We start from the raw sequence: 22,412 nt of genomic DNA, 5'->3' as shown, positions 1-22,412 counted from the left end.
TCTTATTCTGTCCTTGGTGTGTAGCTGGGGGTAGCCTTTGAAGTTCTTCACACAAAGCATTATGGATTATGGGGGTCTGGATTGAGCTATCCAGCAACACTGTTGAAGCCAATGCCCTGGCCAACTTCAAGAAGCAGCTCAGCTGGGTGAGAACCTTTGATCAATAACCCGCTGGCAGCCAAATGAGTTTAAAGGGCCAAATGGACTACTAACCTCTTATGTTTCTTATGTTCTACTAAAAGTACAGGTTTGAAAGTCATATTGAGTTTTTAAGTCGTAATTCTAAGTTTTGAAGTCGCAATCGTTAGGTATAAAGTCGAAATTCTGACATATAAAGTCGCAATTGCGAGATACCATAGCGCGTTTTTTTTACTGCCTGGCGGAAACGGGCTTCCATACAACGCTGTTATGATTCTGGCAGGTTTGGGAATTCTGGTTAATTTATTTTATCGGAAAAGATCCCTGATCCCTTGTTTATCGTCTGTTCCTATTAGGTAGTTGTCTAGCTGTAAACTACGGTTACTAGTTTGCACAGGGATGTAGGACGTCTCCTCTCACTCGAGACCAGCGCGCAGAAATGATGAACGCGAGATTTTAATATTTCGTCTCCGCTTCCAGCGAATCGCTGTACATCAGCTTCCATCCGCAATCCTGATTCTGAATGGTTCCCGGTGAGGCTGTGTGTGAGGCGAGGGAGGGGATACTGCAGCTGCCACGTCCGTATGTTGGAAGAGAGCTTGACTGAAGCACAACAAAAGAAAGGAATGTGCAGAGAAGAGAGATCGGAGCAAGGCACGGCCTTGCAGTGGCAGTTAGGCGCATATTTAACTTCATCTGTGCATTAGCATCTCCGGCTCGGCAAACAGCGACCCCGCTTTCCACAGCTGCCCTGTGTCCGGCGATCCCAGCGCCCTGTTGTTGCATACGTGCTGTATACAGACGGAGGGCACTTCTTGGACAACGCAGCTCACGAAGTTGATATCAGCGCGTTTACAGCCTTTGCGTTATTAGTGCGTAGAACTGTTCTGTGCGCGAAAGTGTTAATTTAAAGACGCACTGTGTTTTCTTCTTGTTTCAGCGCTGTTTTCGACGGAGGAGTGTCGATTTTGTCTGGAATTGTCTCTTCGCTGTACTGCTCCCTTTGTTCTCCATAATACGTGATTTGGACTTCTCGGTACACCGCTGTAGGTTTTCAGCAGTCCAGGATATTTGTAATTTGTTACCTTTCGGCTGAGGGATCTGGCTTCCGGAAAGGGACATAACCTTTGCGGTTTCGCTCACTGAAACACGCTTCGCTTCCTCAAACTAGGGGCAGAGGCTTAATCTGGACTGGCAGGCGTGTTGTTGTGGCGTGGGAGGTCCTGATGCTGAGCTCGGGCAGAATGGAGGAGTTTGAAACCGAGGAAGAGGAGCCGTGGTATGATCAGCATGATTTGGAGCAAGGTAAGGGAAATAAGAAAGAAAGGGGCATTAGCAAAACGTAATTTTTACAGGGTAATAGGATGTTCTTCCTTTTTTCTCCAAGCCGGGAATTACTTCACGAACTGGAAAACCACAGCAGCGACTTCCAAACAGCGAAGTGCTGGCACAATGGTGTGGAAAAGGCCCGAGTTACTATATCAACAGCTGTCAAGAACGCATTTATTTCAGGGTTTCCTTGCTTTTTAACAAATATATGCGGTTAAATAGTTATCTTCTCGTTGGAAATGCACAGTAGTAGAGTAGTTTTCAGCTGGGGGAGGAATAGAGCATAAGTGGGGGTTTTAAAAAAATGTTCAAAGCAAAAGTGTTGAACAGCTGAAAATCCGTTTGCCAGAGCGGTTAAGGTACGGTGGGATTTGTCGTTGACGGAAATACCCCTTGGTGGGTTCGCTAAAGACAGGCGCAGCTTGGCTTACTTTTTGCATGAGAATACATCTTGGGTGGAACGTGAGAGACGAAATTTACCACGTTTCGAAGTTTTGACAGTATGTTTGCTAAAACAAGCATTACCTTAATGCACAACTACAAGTTAAGGCCGTTTATTCTCATTTTGATGGTGTTCAGTTCACTGCCGCCGTGCGGCATTTCAGCAGTGAGAAGTGTCACAACCACCTTTATTAGTATTGATTTTCAAGGTTAAGGACCAAACCACGTTTTTACTACAGTTTACTCTGCACACTCTACTATATGTAAATCTTCATAAAATCTTTACATATCTTTTTGGGGAAAGGTATTTTTGCATGCTTTGGAGGGATTTTGATTCCTTTGTCAGCCTGACTTCATTTTTTCCTGTTGGCAGCTCGGTTCTGTGAAGTCACCCTACTGTTACTATTTACAGGGCCATAAAAAACCCATAGACATTCTTGGGTCATTGATGGCGTCCTAAAAACACCATTTCTCTCTCTGAATATAAATCTCATAATTCCACCAGGAACATATTGTTTGTGTCTGTATGTGTGCCCTGTAATGGACTGCTGCCAGTCCAGGGTGTTTCCTGTCTTGTGCTCCTTGCTTGCTGGGATAGGTTCCTGCTCCCCTGTGACCCTGAATAGGATGAAGTGGTTCGAAAATGGATGGGTGGATCAATGGTCAAATAAATTCAATCCAATTTAAACATACAACAATGAGAAAGCCTGATTTAAACACTGGTGGCTGGTCATCTTATTGATCTATACCTGAAAAAACGTCTTAAGACGTCCCAGTTAGGAGTGTATTCCCATGGACGGCAGATTTATGACCTTCTGTCACGATCTTGTCAGATCTCAGAAGCTAAGCAAGACTGGGGCTGGTCAGTATTTGGGAAGAACCATCACTAATGAAACCTCTAATTATGTTTGGTGGACCAGTATGTGATAGTCTTCCCTCTGGGCTAGAATTTCCAAAACCATTGCTCCAGTGTGGTGGCTGGGGACCACACTAGACGAAAGGTCTCGACTACTTTGGTAGTCACTTCAGTGTTCTGGTTAAATGACTGTGCTGTCTAATCCTCACAAATAATCAGTAGGGTTGCGTAATACCTATTCCGGCTGAATTCCACTTGGAGCTCAAACAATCTTCCCTCCTTAAATTTCACCCTTAATTGAATTTGCAAAGTAATTTCTCACGTCACCTGATCTGCTATGCGGTGAAGCTGCTGGAGGTGATGACTGCCACACGTCACCCTGATGGGGCTGCTTCTGAGTGGTGGATGAACTGGGTGCCCTCCTGCATGTTAAAGCACTGTGGGATCTCTTGGGATAAACAGCGCTATTTTTATTATAAAACTGTTTGGATAGTATTGTCCAAGTGCATGTAGTATTTTTGTAAAAGCCGAAGCTCTTAAATGTTCAGTTGATGGATCTGACCTTTTCATTGTCCTAGTCCCTCCCTCTCTGTCTCAGCAGAGCTGCACTCAGAAGTTGATCAAATGGAGAACAAAGCCATACAGTCATTTAGTAATTTAATGAGCATCCATGTTGATTAATGTTTAGAGTTGATTTCCACTTCCACCGTTAGGTTCCACTGTTATGTTAGTCAAATCTGGTTGTGAACTGCGCCTGTATATTCCTCTACAAAAAATATTTAATGGAACCTAATGGACTGTTGCTTTTTTAACAGTTTGGCACTCGTAAACAAAGCAGATGATTAGGAATACTAAGCTGATATTGAAGAGCTGTATTGGTTATTAAGATGTGCTGTTCTACAGGTAGGCCTTCAAGCATCTTTGCTTCAGTATATTGCTGTTTGCTGCAATCCACTTGGTGTACCCCTTTCCTCACTTCTGCCTTGCTGGGTTACTTGTTCATTCATACTTAATGTAGGCTCTACACAAGTTAGGGTTCTAAATTTCCCCAATATTGTAATATACACTCACTAGCCAAAATATACTGAGAGGTATTTTTAACACAACAGATAAGCATTTCCTGGATTGGTAATACCTCTCAATATTCTAGGAGCTCCCTTCCAAATACTGGGCTGGGCTTCTGCAGGCATTCAGAACTGTTTGATTAATATGTGGCATATACTTCAGAGGCTTGGGAATTATTTTCTACCCAGCCCCATTTTTCTTGTAGAACTGCTTTCAATTGATGTTGTAGTTGAGGTAATGATGTGTGGGATTGAATTGTACATTTGATCAGTTCTACCGGTTTTCAACAGGATTGAGATCTGGGGATTGGACTGGCTGGGTAAGGTGATGAGAGTCTTTCTTATACTCCTCAACTACCCATTGCCTAATATTGAGGGAGTCTGTTTATGTGATGTGAGACTCCTCCATTTTCATTTTCTCACATTTTGTCGTTTACTGAGAATGAGATTCCTTACCAGTTTGCATATTGATGGTCACTGTTGCTTGGGCTTTGATTGATATGTTTAGCTATCGTAGACTAGAGTTCAAGATTCTGCTCTAGACTGCTGACTGGTTGATGCATTCTGATGTATTCTGGGTGATACTGGTTTCTGCCTGGATTTCTTGAGTATGTCTTTGTGCTTCAGAGCTCCAGCAGTAGACACTATTAACAAGAGGGAGAAAAGACAAGAAATTAATATTTTCCCAGAGAAAGTGGGAGATAAAAACAGCCTAACCTCTTTAGAATATATTGTTCTGTGACACATCTTCTGCTGTTTTGACAATTTTTTAAAAAAATGTTGTAGTTGTGATGGATCTTATTTTGTGTGGTGATTAAGTACTTAGTGCATTGGTTTTTTCTAGGATAAAGCAATGATTAACAGACATGATCCTGTATATGAGTGCTTCTTGAAAGCCGCCATTATTATTATTTTTTTTCATTTCCAAAAGGCCAAGAACCACACTTGTTGGCTGTCATACACATGAGCATATGCCACTCTGTAGTCTCTATCTTGTTGGTGGTCTGAAGATGTTGATGGTCTTTCTTTTGTTTTATGATGATAAGGCAAATTTTTATGGCCTTTTGTAGGATTCTGCTAGCCTGCACTTGTCCAAACTGTGCAGATTACATCCAGTCTTTTCTTCTGCGTATTAGTCTAGTCATGTGTTTAGCTCTGACTTGGGTGTAGAAATGCCCACATGTCGTTTTCTGAGGTGGTCTATGCCAGAGGCTGGCCTGAGGCACAACCAAGGAGACAAGCAGCGTCTAGCTTGTAAGGGTTACAGGCGTGCAGTTCAGCATAGGAAACGGACATCAAAACTCCTACACTCATCGTACCCGTGGTGCAGAGTGGCAGAAGTGTGTTTGTCATGTTGGGTTTTACAAGCTGTGCCTCTGAAAGACGATCCAGAACAAGGAAGGGAAATTTTATGCTAGTTATCTTTTCACTGGTATATTTCTAGGCTTGCCTGAGATTTTCCGCTTCATTGGTAAATATGTTTAAAAGCCTGCAGCTTGTAAATATTGTAACATTTAACTCAAGCTGCTACACTATGGGAATCTTAATTCTAACTCTCTGGGAAGCTCCCGTTGTGAAATGAGGTGTATTCTCTGACTGGCCTCATATTCTTCTTTTCATCAGCTTCATTCAGGTATATCCAAGGAGATCGGTCTGGCGGGTGGCTGGCTGGATGGTGTGTTTGACATTGATTTTTCTTGGACGCGCAGTTCCGTACCTCTCACCCAACCTGACTGAACCATGCCAAGGGGAAATGTGTTATACTAGCCATGTGCCAAACCCAGCAACTGAGTATCACAGCTGCCCCTTTTCAATTTTATTTTTTCATGTGAATAGTTGCATACAAATGCTATACTTCAATCTGTGAGACAGGTGAGACACTGCTGTTGTACCCTTGCGCAAGGAACTTCACCCCAATTCGTGATAAACAAAACATTTACCAGTCTGCCTTCCGAGGGTCAAAATGTTAGGCATCTGATGTGAAACAGTATTCTTCTGACACTTCGCTCTTACAGAATTAATAGCCATTAATAACAGCTACAATTATATCAAAAGTAAGGCAAATAAAAATAGTGCTTTTTAACCATTCATCTTTGCTAGCTTATATGTAGCTGATTTGTATTTCTGTAATTATTTGACCTTTAACTCAAGTTTCATGGGTCAGTTATACCTTACAAAAATTAGAATTTGAGCAACTTGTTGAACTATAACTCAATCTGAATGGCCAACTCTGTTATAGCTGACAAAAGCCAATTTAAATGGGTCAGACTGCCAGGTTGATCTGCTTGTGTAGAGGAGTTATCCTCAGATTCTAAGTAAGATTAATCACACAGTTAGTTTCCAACAGAAATGTCTTTTAAAAATTTTATGCATTTATCTTTCTTGAGAATCTCGTTCTTTTAGTACTTTAACCTTGCCGTTTCACAGAATTCTGTTGCTCCCTGTATTGTTTCCAAAAGACAAAACCCTGTGAAAGTTCATGCAGTGTGGGACTTCACCTCAGCCTTGCACAAGCCTAAATGATTCTGCTGTGAATTGATTATCATGTAGTGTTTATTTATTGTCAGTAATCTTTGTAGATGGTTGATTAACAGGCTTTCAAGTGGGATAGGGCTGTCAGCGAAACTGTAAGGTCTGATACTGAAGGAAGATAAATTTCACACAAAAAACACTTAACATTTAAAGAGAAGAAGAAAAGCTGGCGTAGTGAAAGCCGGTTCATCTTGGTACAATGCTGCCCAGAGCTTGTATCTGATTTTAGAGCTAAGGTGGTTTAAATCGGAAAAAAATATAATCTCCCACAATTATCTTGGGCATTTTAAGTATTGTAAAGCTGATAATTTGTGTGTGCTCCTATGCATCCACTTCCCTACTGAAGGGAGTGTTGATGTGTGTCTGCCTGTTCGCATTTTTGTGTATGTCTGTTTTTATTTTGTGTGACGTATCAACGTATAACTGGCATTCGGCTTTGTACAGTGAGTTTTCCCCTCGGCACACACCCTTTGTCCTGCGAGAACACTTCAAACGACACTGGCTTGTGGCTTCTGAAGAAGATATGCATAGCGTCTGTGTTTAATTTACACCTTATCTAGAATGTGTTTCAGCTTGTCTTATGTTTGGAATGAGCTGCCCTGGCATGTGATGTACGTGCTTTACAAGATCTCTTGCATATTTAAATAATTTTGTTTTGCAATTTCTTTTTTTTGTAATTTCATAATTTCAAACTAACCACATTGAAGCAATTTGGTAGATACGCTACAAGAAACCAAAGAGGTTGAGCTGAACGGCAAGCTTTCAGGATATAAAACAATGTACTGTATACTCCCACACATGAGTAGAATAATGTCATTATCCATGTAGAAAACAACGTATTCTTGACAAGGGTTGCTGTAATTAAATTTTAAGATTCTTAAAATTGAAGCCTTCTAAGCATTGACTTTCCATGTGTAAGGTTTCGTGCAATGTATTCCAAAAATACATTGAAAAGGACTTTTTGGGTGGTTTTTATTCATTTCTGTATTGGGATATACATTTCTATATATGTTCTGCATGGTCTATTCTTGTCACAGTATTGCACTGATTAGAAATGAGGGTGATCGAACTACTCTGCTGCATTGTCTGTATTGATTCACTTGTACAGGAATAGAAGCTCCTCCTTTACCAACGATTTAATGTCCATTCGGTATATAGATGTCAGTGAAGTGAAAGTGATCATCTGAAAATAGGAACAATGTCAATGACACCCGAAGAAGGCTCCACAGCTGAAATGTCTTTTCTTTTCGTCTCTTTTCAGCATGGAATAAACCTTTACTTGTTCCGTTGCAGCCTACACACAGATACTTTTTTTCATGCTAATCCAACAGAAGCCCCTGTTACACCACTGATAAATTTGATTTTAACTGGGTATGTGCGATACATGGAATTGGATGACAGGGTCTGGCCAATGTAGTTGCTACAGTCTTTTGCTGTGCGCCACCTGGCTGCTCACGGAGACCTCCTGACAGCAGTCAACACTGCAGGAGTACGCAAGCCCAGAACACAGCAGGACTGTACGTGAGAGAAGGGGCTTCTGGGGTAATGAAGACTGAGTACCTCTCTCATTCTAGTAGAGAACAGTCCCTTCACGTCAGGGGGGTTAAGGTTGTGCTGCGCCAACCCTGTGTGGAGCTCACTGCTGGCAGCCCAGCAGCCTTCACAACAGTATTCAACAGCTAATCTACCTTGGTTTAGCAAGTTTGCATGAAGATGGAAACCAAATCATCCCATTTTGCTTCTGCACTCTCTCAATATTTGACTTCTCTGAAATTAAGCTGTGACGTGATGGGATTAAACAGCCAGATGCTTGTTTCAGACTAAGTGCTGTCCGTGACATGCTCAACAGCGTACGAGATGAAGCATGCGTGGTTAGAAAAGGAAAATGCAAAGGGGGCAGTGACCTCTGACCTGCTGTGAGGTCAGTTGCGGCGTGTTACGTCACAGGGCAAGAGTTTCACGTTCAGACTGTTCACTTTCATTCCAACAGGCAGGCAGGTACTTTTTTTTCTGATCTGAAACTCAGTGCTCACGTTTCTAATCCGCTTAGATAGTGATCTGTGTATAGACTAAACCCTTACTGATGTTGGTCTTTATGTGTGTCAAAGCCAAACGCATCCATGAAATGCACAGAGCCAGGCACTTGTTTCAGGATTTGAGGCTCCTCTGTTCAGGATGGGGGTGTCACAGGCATCCCTCTGACTGGCTGGGAGGCACCTGTGGAGGCTGTGCGTTTCTCTGCCTGACTCCTCCCATGCCCCCAGTTCAGACGGGAGGTGTTGGAGAGCAATCTTAGTATTAGTGATGGTCACAGCAGTAAGCACTCCTAGTCCCTATAGCCCTATAGTCTGCCAGCCTGCCTCTTGGAGTTAATCTTTGTCAAAAAGTAATTGTAGTGTGAAAACAGCATGCACAAGATTACCTTATATATTATTTTAAATTGAAACCATTCAATTGGTTCCTAGGTGATTGATCGCCTGTTTCCCGGCTCTCATTTCTATAAGAAAATAACTATGACTGTGAGTCCACAACAGGAGACTCTGTATCAAAATTGCTTTGTACATGTGTGTTCTAATCCTTAAAGGACAGATGAGAAATGAAATGGGTACTGGGGCTAAAGAACAGTCAGCAGTTTTGTATTTGAGAATAAGAGTATAATTGAAAGATAATTGGATACTCGTTTACTTGTGAAGGCCATGGCCTAGTGCAGTCCTTGGTGTGCATCCCCGGTCTTTGAACAATGCCTTTTTCTTATCAAACTAGCTAGCTGTGCTTATCTTATTCTTTTCTCCCAGGGCCCGAGCATCACAAAGCAGTCCCAGTTTAGGCTTTTGCATTATGCAGAAGCCTTACGTAATGAGAGAACTCGCTTAGACCAATTGCGTGCTCGGCAGTGATGCAGAGATGTGAAACGTGGCAGGCCTGTTAGTCATGCTTCACAGGTAAACGGCGGACACGAGGGCTGCTCTCGCTGGCACTGGCTTTGTCTCGCGCATCACTGACTTGCGCCAAGGCTCTTCCAGTTCAGCTCCGCTGTGAATTAGCAAGGCACGGACTTCAAATTCAATGCAAGACCGGCACTAACCTCTTTCAGGTTGTGCGTCTCATTAATTATCCATAATCGGCTTGTTCTACCTGCCTGTTTTGTTTCAGATGAAGGACTGAAGAGAAGTGAGTTGTCCTTCGGTGCCTTTCTCTAGCTCAGACCAGGGATGGCAGCTTAGGTTCTGAAAAGCTGCAGGCTAGCTGTTTTTAGGAGACACCCCTGTAAGATCAGTGCTCCCGATCTTTTAGACCATTTCAATTGTAAGTAACTCTGCAACCTGATAGGCCTTAAATGAGCTATCCATCCCTCCATTTTCAAATGTTCCTTCCAATTCAGTGTTACAGGGGAGTCAGAGCCTGTTTTGGAAGTCAGTGGATGCAAGTTGAGCTGCACCCTGGGTAGGATGCCAGTCCATCGAAGGGCAGACACGCAGACACAAATGCTCTCACACATGCGACAGTTTTCCCAGAAGCCAATTAACCTACCAGTACGTCTTTGGACTGCTTGAGGAAACCCACACGGAGAGCATACACACTTCACGCAGTTAACTTGCACTAGTTGCTTACAAAATGGTGCATGTTTTTATAAACTGATGATTGACAACACTATGCCAGACAAATTCGCTAGATGCCTTACAAAACGGAGACTATTTTAGGTGGTTGTGATAATAAAATATACATGGTATCATATCCTTCCCTTTTTATATTCCTTGCAAAGAAGAAGTTGGAGGAAAATCTGAAGTACTTGGGATTTGAAAGCATTCAATTTATTTCAAAGACAAGAGGTGATATATCATTTCTGCTCACTGGTTTAAGTAATTCACTTTCACTGCTGGTACTGTAGGCCTGTAAACCAAAGGTGAGATGCCTATTCTCCTTGGCTATTCATGGGCTCAGGCAGGGAAAGAGTGTTATCAGCTGTGGGACTGTGATCTCTGCAGGGCAGTGCTCTGTGAGGCTGGGATTAATTACCTTGTCATTCAGAGAGAGAGCTTGCAAAGCACACTTCAAAGCACCTAGCGGGGCCTAATCCATACTCGTTAGGAAGTAGATTAATTATAGAAAAATAAACAGATTAGTCTCTGCCAATATTAAATACCTGTTTGTGCTGTATCCACTAATTGTGTGTAAAATTCTGACATATATTGATTTATTTGGAGGGAGTGCTTTTTTGCCTTGTGTTTGTAAAACCTGATTTTACCTTTTACTCTGCAACCCATCTGTCCTGCTCTCAAATCAGGGGGTCAGTGCTGTGGAAGGTGTAGGGTTCTTGTGTGTGTAGCCCATCAGAGCTCCTGAGCACATGGCCGAAGTATAGATCTGGTGTCCCAGGAGGAAAAGCCTGTTTTCTAAATAACACTTGCCTCTCCCTTGAGTGCCTGAGCTGTCGGTTTTAATTTAGGGTATTGTGCAGCAGCCCTTTTTCATTAGTAAAGAATTTATTTAAAGGATAACTAGGGGGCACTCAAGCAGTGATTGCACTCATATTTTAACAGTCTTTTGTTGACCACTAAACAGCACTGTTAGTTTATTAAATAGGAGCTTGCAGCCATTTTGGTTTTAGGATGTATCCACTGGAAAGCTATGATATGTTGTATTACTGTCAAAGGGTACACAGCGGCTAGGTTTAGACAAAAACATGTATTAAAAGCGATTTTGCCTGTATTTACAGCAAAGAGATACATGCTAATGATAAAGATAATGGTTATCTAATGGTAATGAAATATTTAAGGTAGGGTGAAAAAACTTAATCGATTTTATCAAATTAAATAATCGATATGAAAAGATCTGGATTGCAGCTATGCAGGATATGGATTTTAGGTTGTACTGTGTGCAGTATATGAATTCCATTTGTGTGACATTCTGTCCTGAAAACAAAGCTCTTTCAAGTTGGTTTTCAGTTAATTTGCTTCTTTAACTGACAATCTCTAAAATAACCTTTAAAGCCGCCTGATTCCAGCATTTACATCTTTAGTAGCAGGAACCCTAACATTTGAAACAGCTATGGCTCCCTTGGTTTGTGAGACAGTTTTAATTCCAATTGCCCTTGTTGTTCCTTAGAGAAAATTATCAAGACCTGTAAATTGAAGACGGCAGCATCTGTCTTTATTAATCACATACAAGGAAAGATTCAAAACAGAAGGTGACAGTGTGACTAAGAGTGCTGTCTCAGAGTGATGTGATGGGTGTGCCACAGCTTATGTTAACAAAGGTCCCTGTGCTTAATCATCGTTTTAGAGAGTTTTCTGCATACTGATTTCAATTTTACTCAAAGGCAAAATCTTCAGTTCAGTGGATCTGTAATATTGTACTTTCCCAGTATTGAAGTCAAATCCTTGGAAGAAGGATATCGTAATGAGTCATGTCTTACTGTTAATTCTGAAGAAATCTATTGGCATGACTTTGTGTTTGCCTTTGGAGAACTTAATATTCTTCACTTTGTAACTTTCTGGATCGCTTAAATTAATGTATAACATCTTGCTCTTTAATTGAACTTCTCTGTTTAGTATTGCACTGTTTTTAGTTGTGTGTTTATGTCATTCTATCATAAATTACAGACAGAAGTACAGTATAATGACCTCATTTTCCTATGGGAAATACTGAAAGTTGTGTGTGAAGACATGCACTACAGTCCTGTTCTTAAAAAATCTTCTGCTACCAAGAGAAGCCCCAAGGTGTGTTAGTTTTGCGTTCGGATCTCATGGTGGGGATGTGTAACACATGCTGTCCCCGTCTCAGATCTGCACCTGGCCGCGGAGCTGGGGAAGACTCTGCTGGAACGCAACAAGGAGCTGGAGGACTCCCTGCAGCAGATGTACCTCACCAACGAAGAACAGGTGCAGGAGATTGAGGTATGGAGTCGCAGGAGCGCCGCGTCTCTCGGGAACAGGAAACAGCTACCACTTTCAAATTAAAACTGCTTTCTGACACAGTGCAACCAGCTCTGTTGGGGCTTGACCTTTACCAGAGGTGGTGGGTGTTTGTAACAGTGTTTTCACAGTGGACTAGACTTGCTCTCCTGTCTTTTCAGACTGTGGTGTGATGTCATCTCAGTGCCTAATTTAATAATCCTACCGCAGGAGCCAGCTTCAGTACTGAATTAGTTTAAGAATAGAACCAATCCATTCCATAATTATTGTGAAACGCCAACTACAACATTGCGGGGAAAACACACAAAGTTACATTGCACATACCTATTTTGCACAATATCTATTCTTTATTTCTGAGGTGCTGCTTTGTGTCTTTAGGGAAAGATCACAGGATAGAACATACTGCATGCAGCAGTTAAGCATATTAGGATGTATTCTGGAATTGATCAGAGCTTGAAGGCAGCAGAAACCAAAATGCAGTAATTGGTTGTGAAGTGATTATTGAATTATGGCCTTGAAAGGGTATGAAAGAGGTGTTCTTCACGTGGTGCACCTTAGCCTTCAGATTAAGGCCAGGGTAGAGATAATTCCAAGGGCACCTTTGCTGTAGCTGCAGTGCTGTCATTGTGTGCTGCCCTGCCATCTCGGAGAGTGACAAACGGGCTGTATGGGGAGAGACTGGAGAATGTGCTCTCCATCTGCAGCTGCAGCTTTGTGAGCCATTTTTCTGCGGTCCCTCTCGCTCGGGGACAGAATTGCTAACGCGCCACCTCATCATGGCAGGAAAGGGCTGCTGTGTCGTAGTTTTTAGTGGATTAGCTTGACCCATGCTCAGGGAGATTTAGTCAAATCTGCTGCATTCCACAAACCTTGAGATCCTGGGCACCCTTAATAGAGCATCTTCAGGACCAGTAAGATCACGTAAGGCACTAAACTCTGGGTAAGGAGAACTGGTCTTCTTGTGCTGTGCAGCCGATAGAGTTGTGGGACTACTGGTTCCCATTTGAGCACGGTATATTATTTAACTTCGGCCATCAGAAAAACTAAATCAAGTGTTGGTGGGCCAATTATAATTTATGATTGCTTGAAACAGCTCTGTTGTTTAATTCTGTTGCAGCATTTTCACAGTAAGTTTTTAACTATCCTGTACATTGGAGAATGGGGGACTGCAAGCAGTGGAGAGGATTTCATGTCCCTTGTCTATGGTTTGTTGACCCAATGCAGATATGGTCATTATTGTAAAGCTCTTTTTCTGGTCGTTGCTTTGCCTCTTTCACTGTACCCTGACCTACAATTACTTGAGATTAGCACTCTACCACCAAAGACCTCTTTTTTTTCTAAATACTCAGGCAGAGTGAAATGTACATTCAGGATGAAAGGGTTATCGGGGTAGACCCATGCCCAATAGGTTAGTTAACCTGTTCACATAGCTGGATTGTGAAAGTTATACAGTGGGGCATTGTCATTTGGCACACAGGCAGATGAGACCATGTTACTGAGGTATATAAACCCTTGGTTTAATGGACTTCAGATTTAAGAGAAACAAATCTGCTAAGGAGGACTTTTGTGGGTAAAATCAGAAATATTGGAGTTTCCCTGCAATCGCGAATTGCTTACTATGAGTGCTGTTTGCATTTCATATCTAATGCAAGTACTTAAAAAGACCATTTAAAAAAGGACACTAAAATGCTATCTATATAAAAAAGCTCTAAAATTCACAAATAATAAAACAAGGTAAAAAGTAATACTACTGGGGAGGTCCATTGCTTGTATTTCGTATGCTTTCATGCAGTATATTTCCGATGCATGAAATAGAAAGCTTGAATACTTATGATAAGGCACAGGAACAGTTTTCATTGACTGTGTTGATGGCATTTGTTAAATAATGATCCAGGAAGCATATTTAGCATATCTACTCTTTCTCCTATAACAGTGTGTTTTGGGGCTGAATACTGTAGATATCACTAGTGATTTAAAAGACGTTCGACAGTGCTGAACAACTCTTCCCCCATTAGTCTGTTAAACTGAGGGTTTACTGCATTAAATTGCCAGCACAACTCAGAGTCCATAGTACTGTGCTCCCCTTGGGCCCATATGTATCTGTGACAAATTTCCCTGAAATATGTGGTGCACTTCTAATTATGCAATACTTTGAAAAGGCTGCCTTATTTTAGAATTTACAGTGAATTCCAGATACAGACTTATGTCTGTTGATCAGCAGGGACATTAATGTTGAATTAGCAGATCTTCTTGTGAATCCTATAATAGTACTGCATAGCTTAACCAAGCTTTACCAGTTGCCAGATTGTCACAGCATTGCAGATGGAGGGCTGATCCCCAGAGCAGGCCCATGAATTAGAGCAGAGCTGGATCTGAGAACAGAATTAAATGGGTCATTGTTGTGCTCCAGGGTGTTCCTGTATTATTAACAGAGATTGCGTTAATGTTCTGCTCACCTATGTCCTGTGTGACCTGATCCCCTCTGTGTTTCATTTGAGCAATTAAATGGCACAGTGCGTTTGGAAATGAATGCACAGACCTGACACGGAGCAAATGGAAGGTGTCTCTGTGGGTGGCAGTAAATGCTCTTGGCAACTTTAATGACAGTGTCAGTTTTTCATGAGCTGCGATGAGCTTTCATGGCCTAACATAAGTTCATGTATGTAACAGAAGGTTATTTAAATAGAAGAAAACAAGTAAGAAAAGACAGACTGCATAACACCCAAAATGAGGTACTGGGTTAGTAAACTAGAACTTCTAGGTGTATTTGGAGATTAGAAATATAGCTCATGGTTCTCCCAAACAAAAAAACCAATAGTCACATAGTACTCTTTTCTGATTTTACATCCTCTTTTATGTGCTGTTTCCCAAATTAAGGCCTCGAATCAGAAACTTCAATCCACCTGATGGAAACTTTTCATTGGGTGCAGAGAAGAGGCAACAGGCAATCAGAAGCCTATGGAGTGCCTATTGGCTTTATGAAGGCTGGAAATTATGGTTTACTCTGTGTTGTGCCCACAGTACCTCTCCAAGCAACTGGAGATGCTGCGGGAGATGAACGAACAGCACGCCAAGGTCTATGAGCAGCTGGATGTGACGGCCAGAGACCTGGAGCTCACCAACCAGAGGCTTGTGCTGGAGAGCAAGGCTTCACAGCAGAAGATAGAACGGTAAAGAGCTCTCGTCTTTCCAGTCTGCAGGGAAATGGCTTGGAGGCTCCTGAGAGGCTCAACTGATTTGTGGTCTTCAGTCAGTGCAGGTTGGATCTTGTGGTCTACAGGTCACGTGCTGGAATTTGAGCTGTGTCATTAGCACTTTTGGCTATGATCAGGAATCCTCACCCATTCAGTCAAGCAGCACGACATTTTGAACTTGGTCAGAGATTCCTCGACATCTCCTGTGGCTGTCTTTGCACCTTTGAATTTCTGGGGATATTGGAATAAACAGCATCAGGGAGCAATCCTGACTTTATAGATTTAAGAAAATACTGTTCCATTGTTCTACATACAATTCATTCTGTAGCCCTATTCAGAAATGAATTGTATAAATAATTGCATACAATAATTGTATTTTACACATCTGTCTGCATACGTTCACAGAATTAAAAAAAAACGTAACCTCTAGTTTTCCTGGTGGTGTTTTACAGAAGAAAGTGAGCATCTGTCTGATTTATTTCCTCTGTGTCTTTCTTCTCCTGCAGCCTAACAGGGACCATCGACACCCTGCAGGCCCAGGTCGATGCTTTGCAGATTCAGGTGGAGGAGATGCGCTCACTGGAGCAGCTGAGAGTCCGCAGAGAGAAGAGGGAAAGACGCAAAACCATTCACTCCTTCCCCTGCCTCAAGGAGCTCTGCTCTGCTCCCAGGTAGTCCTGCCCTCTCTAAAACCACCTTCTGCTGTGGGTCTACCCAGCTTACGCACCACAATGCTTAGGCATTAACATCCCCTCTTATCACGTTTTCTGCCACTCTTCATATGTGACACCAGATACATCTTCCTCCTCAAGCAAGGCTACACCCCCCACAGCACATTCTGGCCTCCTGATAGCATCAGGGACATTTTGCTCCGTTTTTACTGCTGACATCTGACACCCTGCACAAACAGTACCCGATGCAACTTGCTGCGCCTTAATTAATTTCATTTGCGTGCTCTAAAACGGCATCCAGACAACAGAATTTTCAATTCTGTTTTCCAGCCTTCTTCCCATCAAATTCCTGAGGCCCACAGGTACCTCTGTTTTTCATCCCACCGAAGCTCTTAGTTTGTTAAATTGAGTTTAACTGGTGTGAAACAGGAAGAAATTCTGTGTCAGCTGCACAGTGGCCTTTTAAGAGAAGATGTGCAGATCATTGCCCTGTCTCAACCCAGATCATTCTTAAATTCACCCCTCTATACCTGATCCATCCTTCACCCCCATTTGACCCCCTGCTCAGCAGGCCTATCAGCCAATCTGAGGTTTTGTCTTCCCTTCTGTGCAAAATCCTCACGCCCAGCAGACCTCTGACTCTGTCCCTCCCGCCCCCAGGTACGAGGATGGCTTTGTGATCCGCAACTCGGCATCGGATCTGGAGGCCAAGCCGCTGGAGCAGGAGAACGAGCGGCTGCGGGAGACGGTGGCGTCTCTGCGCTCGCAGGTGCAGCGGGAGCGGCAGCGGAAGGAGGGCGCCGAGCGGGAGTGCACCGCCGTCCTGCAGGAGTACACGCAGCTGGAGCGCCGGCTGCACAGCGCGGAGGGGTGCCAGCTGCGCATCCGCGAGCTGGAGACGGAGCTGCGCGAGCTGCAGCAGATGAGGCAGACCAAGACCTACGTGCTGAGCGGAGAGGACGGCCTGGCCCAGACCCTGCTCAACAGCGCCCCCGAGAGCGACACTCTGGAAGAGCCCCTGGCGGAGGAGGCGAGTCGGAGCCGGGCCCTGCCCTCCTCCAGCCCCGTACGGAAGAGCTGCAGTGACACGGCCCTCAACGCCATTGTGGCCAAGGACTCCTGTGGGCGCCAGCAGGGCAGCTACGCCCTCCACGCCAACAGCGTGCGCAAGAGAGGCATGTCCATCCTGCGGGAGGTGGACGAGCAGTACCACGCCCTGCTGGAGAAGTACGAGGAGCTGCTGGGCAAGTGCCGGCGCCACGAGGAGAGCCTCCGCCACGCCGGCGTGCAGACCTCCCGCCCCGTCTCCCGGGACCCGTCCATGAAGGACTGCCGTCCCCCGGACAGCGCGGGGCCCCCACTCCCCGAGACTGTGGAGAGCATCAGCAAGCAAGTGGAAGCGGTGGACAAGCGCCTGGGTCAGAACACCCCCGAGTACAAGGCGCTCTTCAAGGAGATCTTCTCCCGCATCCAGAAAACCAAAACGGATATCAACTCCACCAAAGCCGGAAAGACCAGCAAGTGAAAACCAGCCAGGCTGAACCACACGGAGGACTGCTGACCAATATGTTAGGAGACTGACAGGACCTACTGTCGTAGAATGCTTTAGTTTAGTTCACTCTGTTAGACAGCAGCCCATCCGTGACATTTATTGATTTAACTGCAATATGCATTAATTGCTTTGTCTGCCTCAGTCCAATGCTGAGTCGGGAACCTGAAAGTTTGTTTGCGACGAGCTGATTGCAGATGCCTACAGAGTGGGGAAGGGGAGTGTTGTAAATGAGTCTGGTAACAAGCACCCGTCTTCAGGGCAGCAGTGACTGAGTGGTGGGTAATCGCAGGCCTTGCATTGTGAAAGCATTCTTTTCGCCTCCTGCAGATGTCGTGGGTACTAATCATACAGCATTGCGTGCTCTGCTCACTAAGCAGCCATTTGTTTTTTTTTTATTTTTAAGGAAAACAAAATGTATCTTCAGGAAATTTCTCAGGGGTTTCTAGAAGATTTGGGCATCAGACTCTTCTTCTAAAACTTTGGAACAAAGGTTAATTAAGGGTGATTTGGCTTTTTCTACAGAAAATGCAGTTTAAATATTACTGTCTATATGCATGTTATTTTCTGGTTCAATTATGTCTGAATGACTTAAATACTTACAGTATCAGTCTCAAGAACTGTATACAGCCATCAGCACTACTGAGAGATTTCTGTACAATTCTAAATGTCACTTTCACTCCGACGTGTTCACTGGCTCCGTTAGCTAGGCATTTGACTGTCATCTCTCTTGTACTGCAGCTCAGTTGTAGTTCTTCATAAGAACACATTTACACATTTCCTAAACCACTCAGCATGTGCACTGCAAAAAACATTCTAATACTGTTAAATTCCAAACAAACCTGCAAGTAATGAATGTGAGCCTTTCCATTGAGAAGCTAATAAAGCTAACTGGATTGAGCCTCACCAGGACCAGGGTTGGCTACCCCAAGTTTAGAGCAAAAGGCTGGGTGGGGCAGATTGTAGCACCCTGCCGAATTCCTTTCAGTCCCATGTGGAAGTTACTTTCAGAATGGGGAGAAACAAAGTGATGTCAAGGAATGTGCTGAGAATTAGAGCTACCTCTTGTATTGTTCAGTCTTGGACTAGGCTTACTTCCTATTCTACTGTTATCATTTCTTTCAACTCTGCAAATTTAACTCCCACCCTTCTCCTGCACAATTAAGGTTGTATCTGTATCTTGATGTAGCTAAATTTGCATAGCTTTAAGTGAGCTTCCTAGCTTTAGGCAACTGTAGCTATACGTATTTGCTACCTGAATAGGGTAGTACAACTGACTCTGTTGCTTTAGCTACAATACCACTTATAAATCGCCAATAACTTTCATGTAGGCCAGGGGTGGGTAGCTTCAGTAATTTAAGAGGGCAGCTTCTTCAAGTATTTGTCAGTTAAGTATTTTACTATACTCTATATATCTATTTGCAGGATACTGAAACATTTCACATCTTGCTTATTATACTCTTTTTAATTTCAGTGCACAGCTACAGAATTTTCAGAACACTAGTCCAGTATGAGATTTCCTTTTGTTAATTTTAGTGTGAAAGTTTAGTGTTAGTACAGATTGGCATGTTTAAGCCGGTCAATCACAACATCAGAGACAGATGTGGAAAACGTTTTCTTTTGTTCACTTTTCTTAAGAACCTGAGGGCCTGTGAGGGGTTCAGAATGTGAACAGTTCAGATAAGGAGGCTTATCCAATTTAAGTCGCACTGCAGTAAGATGGGTGTATCATTATTTTTGTTGCCAGACCTGTTTCAACATTCCACACTTTCTTGCTCTTTTTGCTACTTCTTGGAGAAAGCCTGTTACACCAGCATGATCCAGGCCTGGTCTGTGCCCTGAGTCTCCTAGCTTTGGTGGCAGCTAAGATCTTTATTGCATGTGGTATTCGAACATTGTACCAAACTATCTCAATGAGATATTTCAGAAGCTATTTTCACGGCTCAGTTCCTGGTTTCAGATATACTGCTATTACTTATAACAATTACTTATAAGGTATAGCTGCTATTACTTATAACATGCAGAATTCTATCTGTCATTAATACATTTTCAGGAAATAGTTACACCCCTATAGCTGCCTTAAAAGGGTACCTCTTAATGACCTACAGACAGTTGGGAATCACACACCTTTAATAAGCCATCTTTATTATGTAAGAACTTATCTGTATCAATTCTAGACATTTGGTTATTGTACCAATATAACTAAGAAAAGGAAATATTTAAATCCACCAATTGTAGAGTTAGTTAAACCTATCCGTTTTTTATTGGTGAAAACAGTTATATAAAGGTCTCATTAACCAGATGATTCAATGAAAGCTCCAATTTGGCTGGAACAAAAATGGGAAGGTTTAGAATGTGCCATGAACTGAGATTAGGAAACATCATATTCTTCACTTTTGTGACAAGTTGTCTTTTCTTGCTGGTGGTATATTCTGCCATCTCTCTGGGACTTGCACTAGTAAGAATCTGGCCTCCTGCTGCACAGAATAGCTCCCTGCACTGCAGCACTTCAGAATTGGAGCTGTTTCTGACTTTCCTGCTGAATTCACGGAGAGAGGGGGATGCATGAAGCAGTTTACCATAACACTCGACTGTGGATGTCAACTTCCCTGCTTTCAGGAGCTACTGGAACTATTAATAAATTACAAAATTGCCTAATAAAATGAATTCATTACCTGTTAAGTAGTTCTGTATGATTTGAAGCACTTGGATGAATCTCAGCTCTGTGGGAATATCAGTTTGGAGATTTTTTGCTCCAGGAATGGGAGTGACAATCCTTGAAAGAGTCATGAAAGCAATAACACAACTGCAGCCCCACTCTCAAGATCCAGTTCCCACAGTGAACATGGCCACATTTCTAGGAGTTTTGCCGAGTTCATATTGCTGAGAGGCAGCTCCATGGGTTGGAGCTAATGATAATGCAAGAGATCCAGCAGTACAGAGAACACAGTTGGATTTTATTTAGATTTATAAAGAACTTGCAGTGACTCAGTTGAATTCACTTGCAGACCTCTGGAGATGCTCTATCAACAGAAGCTTACATTTGCTAATACAGTAGATGGCCCCAGTTAAGCCTGATGGAACTTTTTTGATACCATACTTATTCTATTGTAAAAAAATATATAGGCTCTGCCTTACAGAGCTAGCCTTTCACTGTTAAGCCATGGAAACTGTGATTTGTTTCAACATTGCTGTTTATACTGAGCCTTGCTGATGCTGGCACCTAACAGGTTTAAAAAACTCCTGCCAAAACAGTGTTCCTCTTGCGCTTGGGATTGGACAAGGAAGTGTGACTGTGAATCCTTCTGTGCAAGCAAGCTCTATTGCCTAGCATCTCTCTATGCACTAGTTACATTGCCATACATTTACTGAATACTGTACATATCAAAGCCGCGTTGTAGGACTAAACAGAGCAAGGCCTATATGCAAGTGTCAAATCCATTACCAAGCCAGTTCAGAACAACTGAGTCAGAAATTAGATGTTAGATATCATTTCAAAACCAGATTAAGTAATTCTATACCAGATCAAACATGGTGATGTCGCATTGATAACATGTAGACCTGATGAGCAAAATCTTCTCAATACATCTCATATCGGTTAATGTCCTATGTTCAGGACCCTTTTGTCTTCTGGATGCGTTTATATGCCTTGGGGATTTGTGATCATATTTGAAAGTTGGTGAAGCAATGCTGCAGTATTGTAAATAGCAATATAGAACAGCTAAATATAGACCAGCTGCAAAACAGGTCTTCTGAGTTCTTTATTAATACTCCCAACTTGTCATGGAAGGCAGATGCACATGATTGATGCTTAAATAAATCCCTGTCCACAGTCCTTTTTCCTTGGTCTGTTTTTGATCAAACACACTGCTCTTGCTCCTAGTGAAAAGCTATACAAGGACCGAGGTCCAAGGACCTTTTCCCAATAGTAACAATATTCCACCCTCCGTATGCTGGAGCCCAGCTCATTTACAATTGGAAGGGATTTTTAAGATGGAAAAAGTAAAGGAGGTTGCTGTTGAGTTACTGTTGTCATTCAGTTATTGTCTGATTCCTTTTTTTCCCCTTGAAAATAAAATCCACAGCCTTTTGCCATTTAAATGAACATATTCTAATGTCACAATGAGTTTAAAATGGAACCCTGAGTCTCGCCATAGTAAAACCCAAGCTCTGGTCACTGCCTTGAGGTAGTTGCTGTAGACTGGTGCCTTAGCCAGGGCAACTTTTTCAGAGCCCTTGTACAAAAGTGGGGAATGAGCCCAATTTGAAACCAGGGTGAAATGAAAATCATTGTGAACAACACAATGTGAAAGCTTTCCAAGCAGTAGCAGTGGAACTCAAATTGCTTATAGATGAGAAGAACAAAAGGGTGCTTATGTGCTTTTAGCAGCTGCAGTGTAAAGCACGCTGCTACTGACCTGCTAGGTCTCAGTCACAATCTGCAGGGTCTTTAACCAAAGCTTAAGACCTAACCCAGGCTGCAGCTCAATGGCTGTGTGCACAGAACAACACGGCAGAAATAAGGCCTCATCCTTATCCATGGTCGGTCTGGGTTCTCTCAGGGTAACTTCACTGTTTGAGAATGGAATTGGGAGCGTCATTTAGAGGTTACAGACGCAGACATAAAGGGAGACATTGGAAAAGTTGCCAAATTGTGTAGTGGAGCTGTTTCCCCACTGCCTTAATAAGGAACAATTTTGTTTGAAACGGTATACTTCAGGAT

The 22,412-nt window shown here is 42.8% G+C and overlaps 1 protein-coding gene across 4 annotated transcripts; it reads left to right on the top strand.

The window, feature by feature from the left end:
* The first annotated feature begins 397 nt into the window (after positions 1-397).
* Positions 398-20,371, top strand: cdr2l (cerebellar degeneration-related protein 2-like). Of its 4 annotated transcripts, XM_088599507.1 has the most exons (7): positions 461-671; positions 1,079-1,184; positions 1,310-1,443; positions 12,145-12,257; positions 15,297-15,445; positions 15,976-16,140; positions 16,801-20,371. In XM_088599507.1, the coding sequence occupies exons 3-7, from the start codon at positions 1,365-1,367 to the stop codon at positions 17,663-17,665; spliced, it is 1,371 nt and encodes a 456-aa protein (XP_088455633.1). In that variant the 5' UTR covers positions 461-671; positions 1,079-1,184; positions 1,310-1,364; the 3' UTR covers positions 17,666-20,371. The 4 variants fall into 4 exon arrangements, with proteins under 4 accessions (XP_088455634.1, XP_088455633.1, XP_088455631.1 ...); XM_088599508.1 differs by lacking the exons at positions 461-671; positions 1,079-1,184 and adding an exon at positions 398-421; XM_088599505.1 differs by having other exon boundaries at positions 1,079-1,443.
* Positions 20,372-22,412: the final 2,041 nt, after the last annotated feature.

This window comes from Lepisosteus platostomus, chromosome 11 (genome assembly GCF_059453375.1).
Source record: "Lepisosteus platostomus isolate fLepPlt1 chromosome 11, fLepPlt1.hap1, whole genome shotgun sequence".
NCBI lineage: Eukaryota > Metazoa > Chordata > Actinopteri > Semionotiformes > Lepisosteidae > Lepisosteus > Lepisosteus platostomus.
Note: the sequence above shows the minus strand (reverse complement) of the source record. Positions and strands in the feature narration are given on the sequence as shown.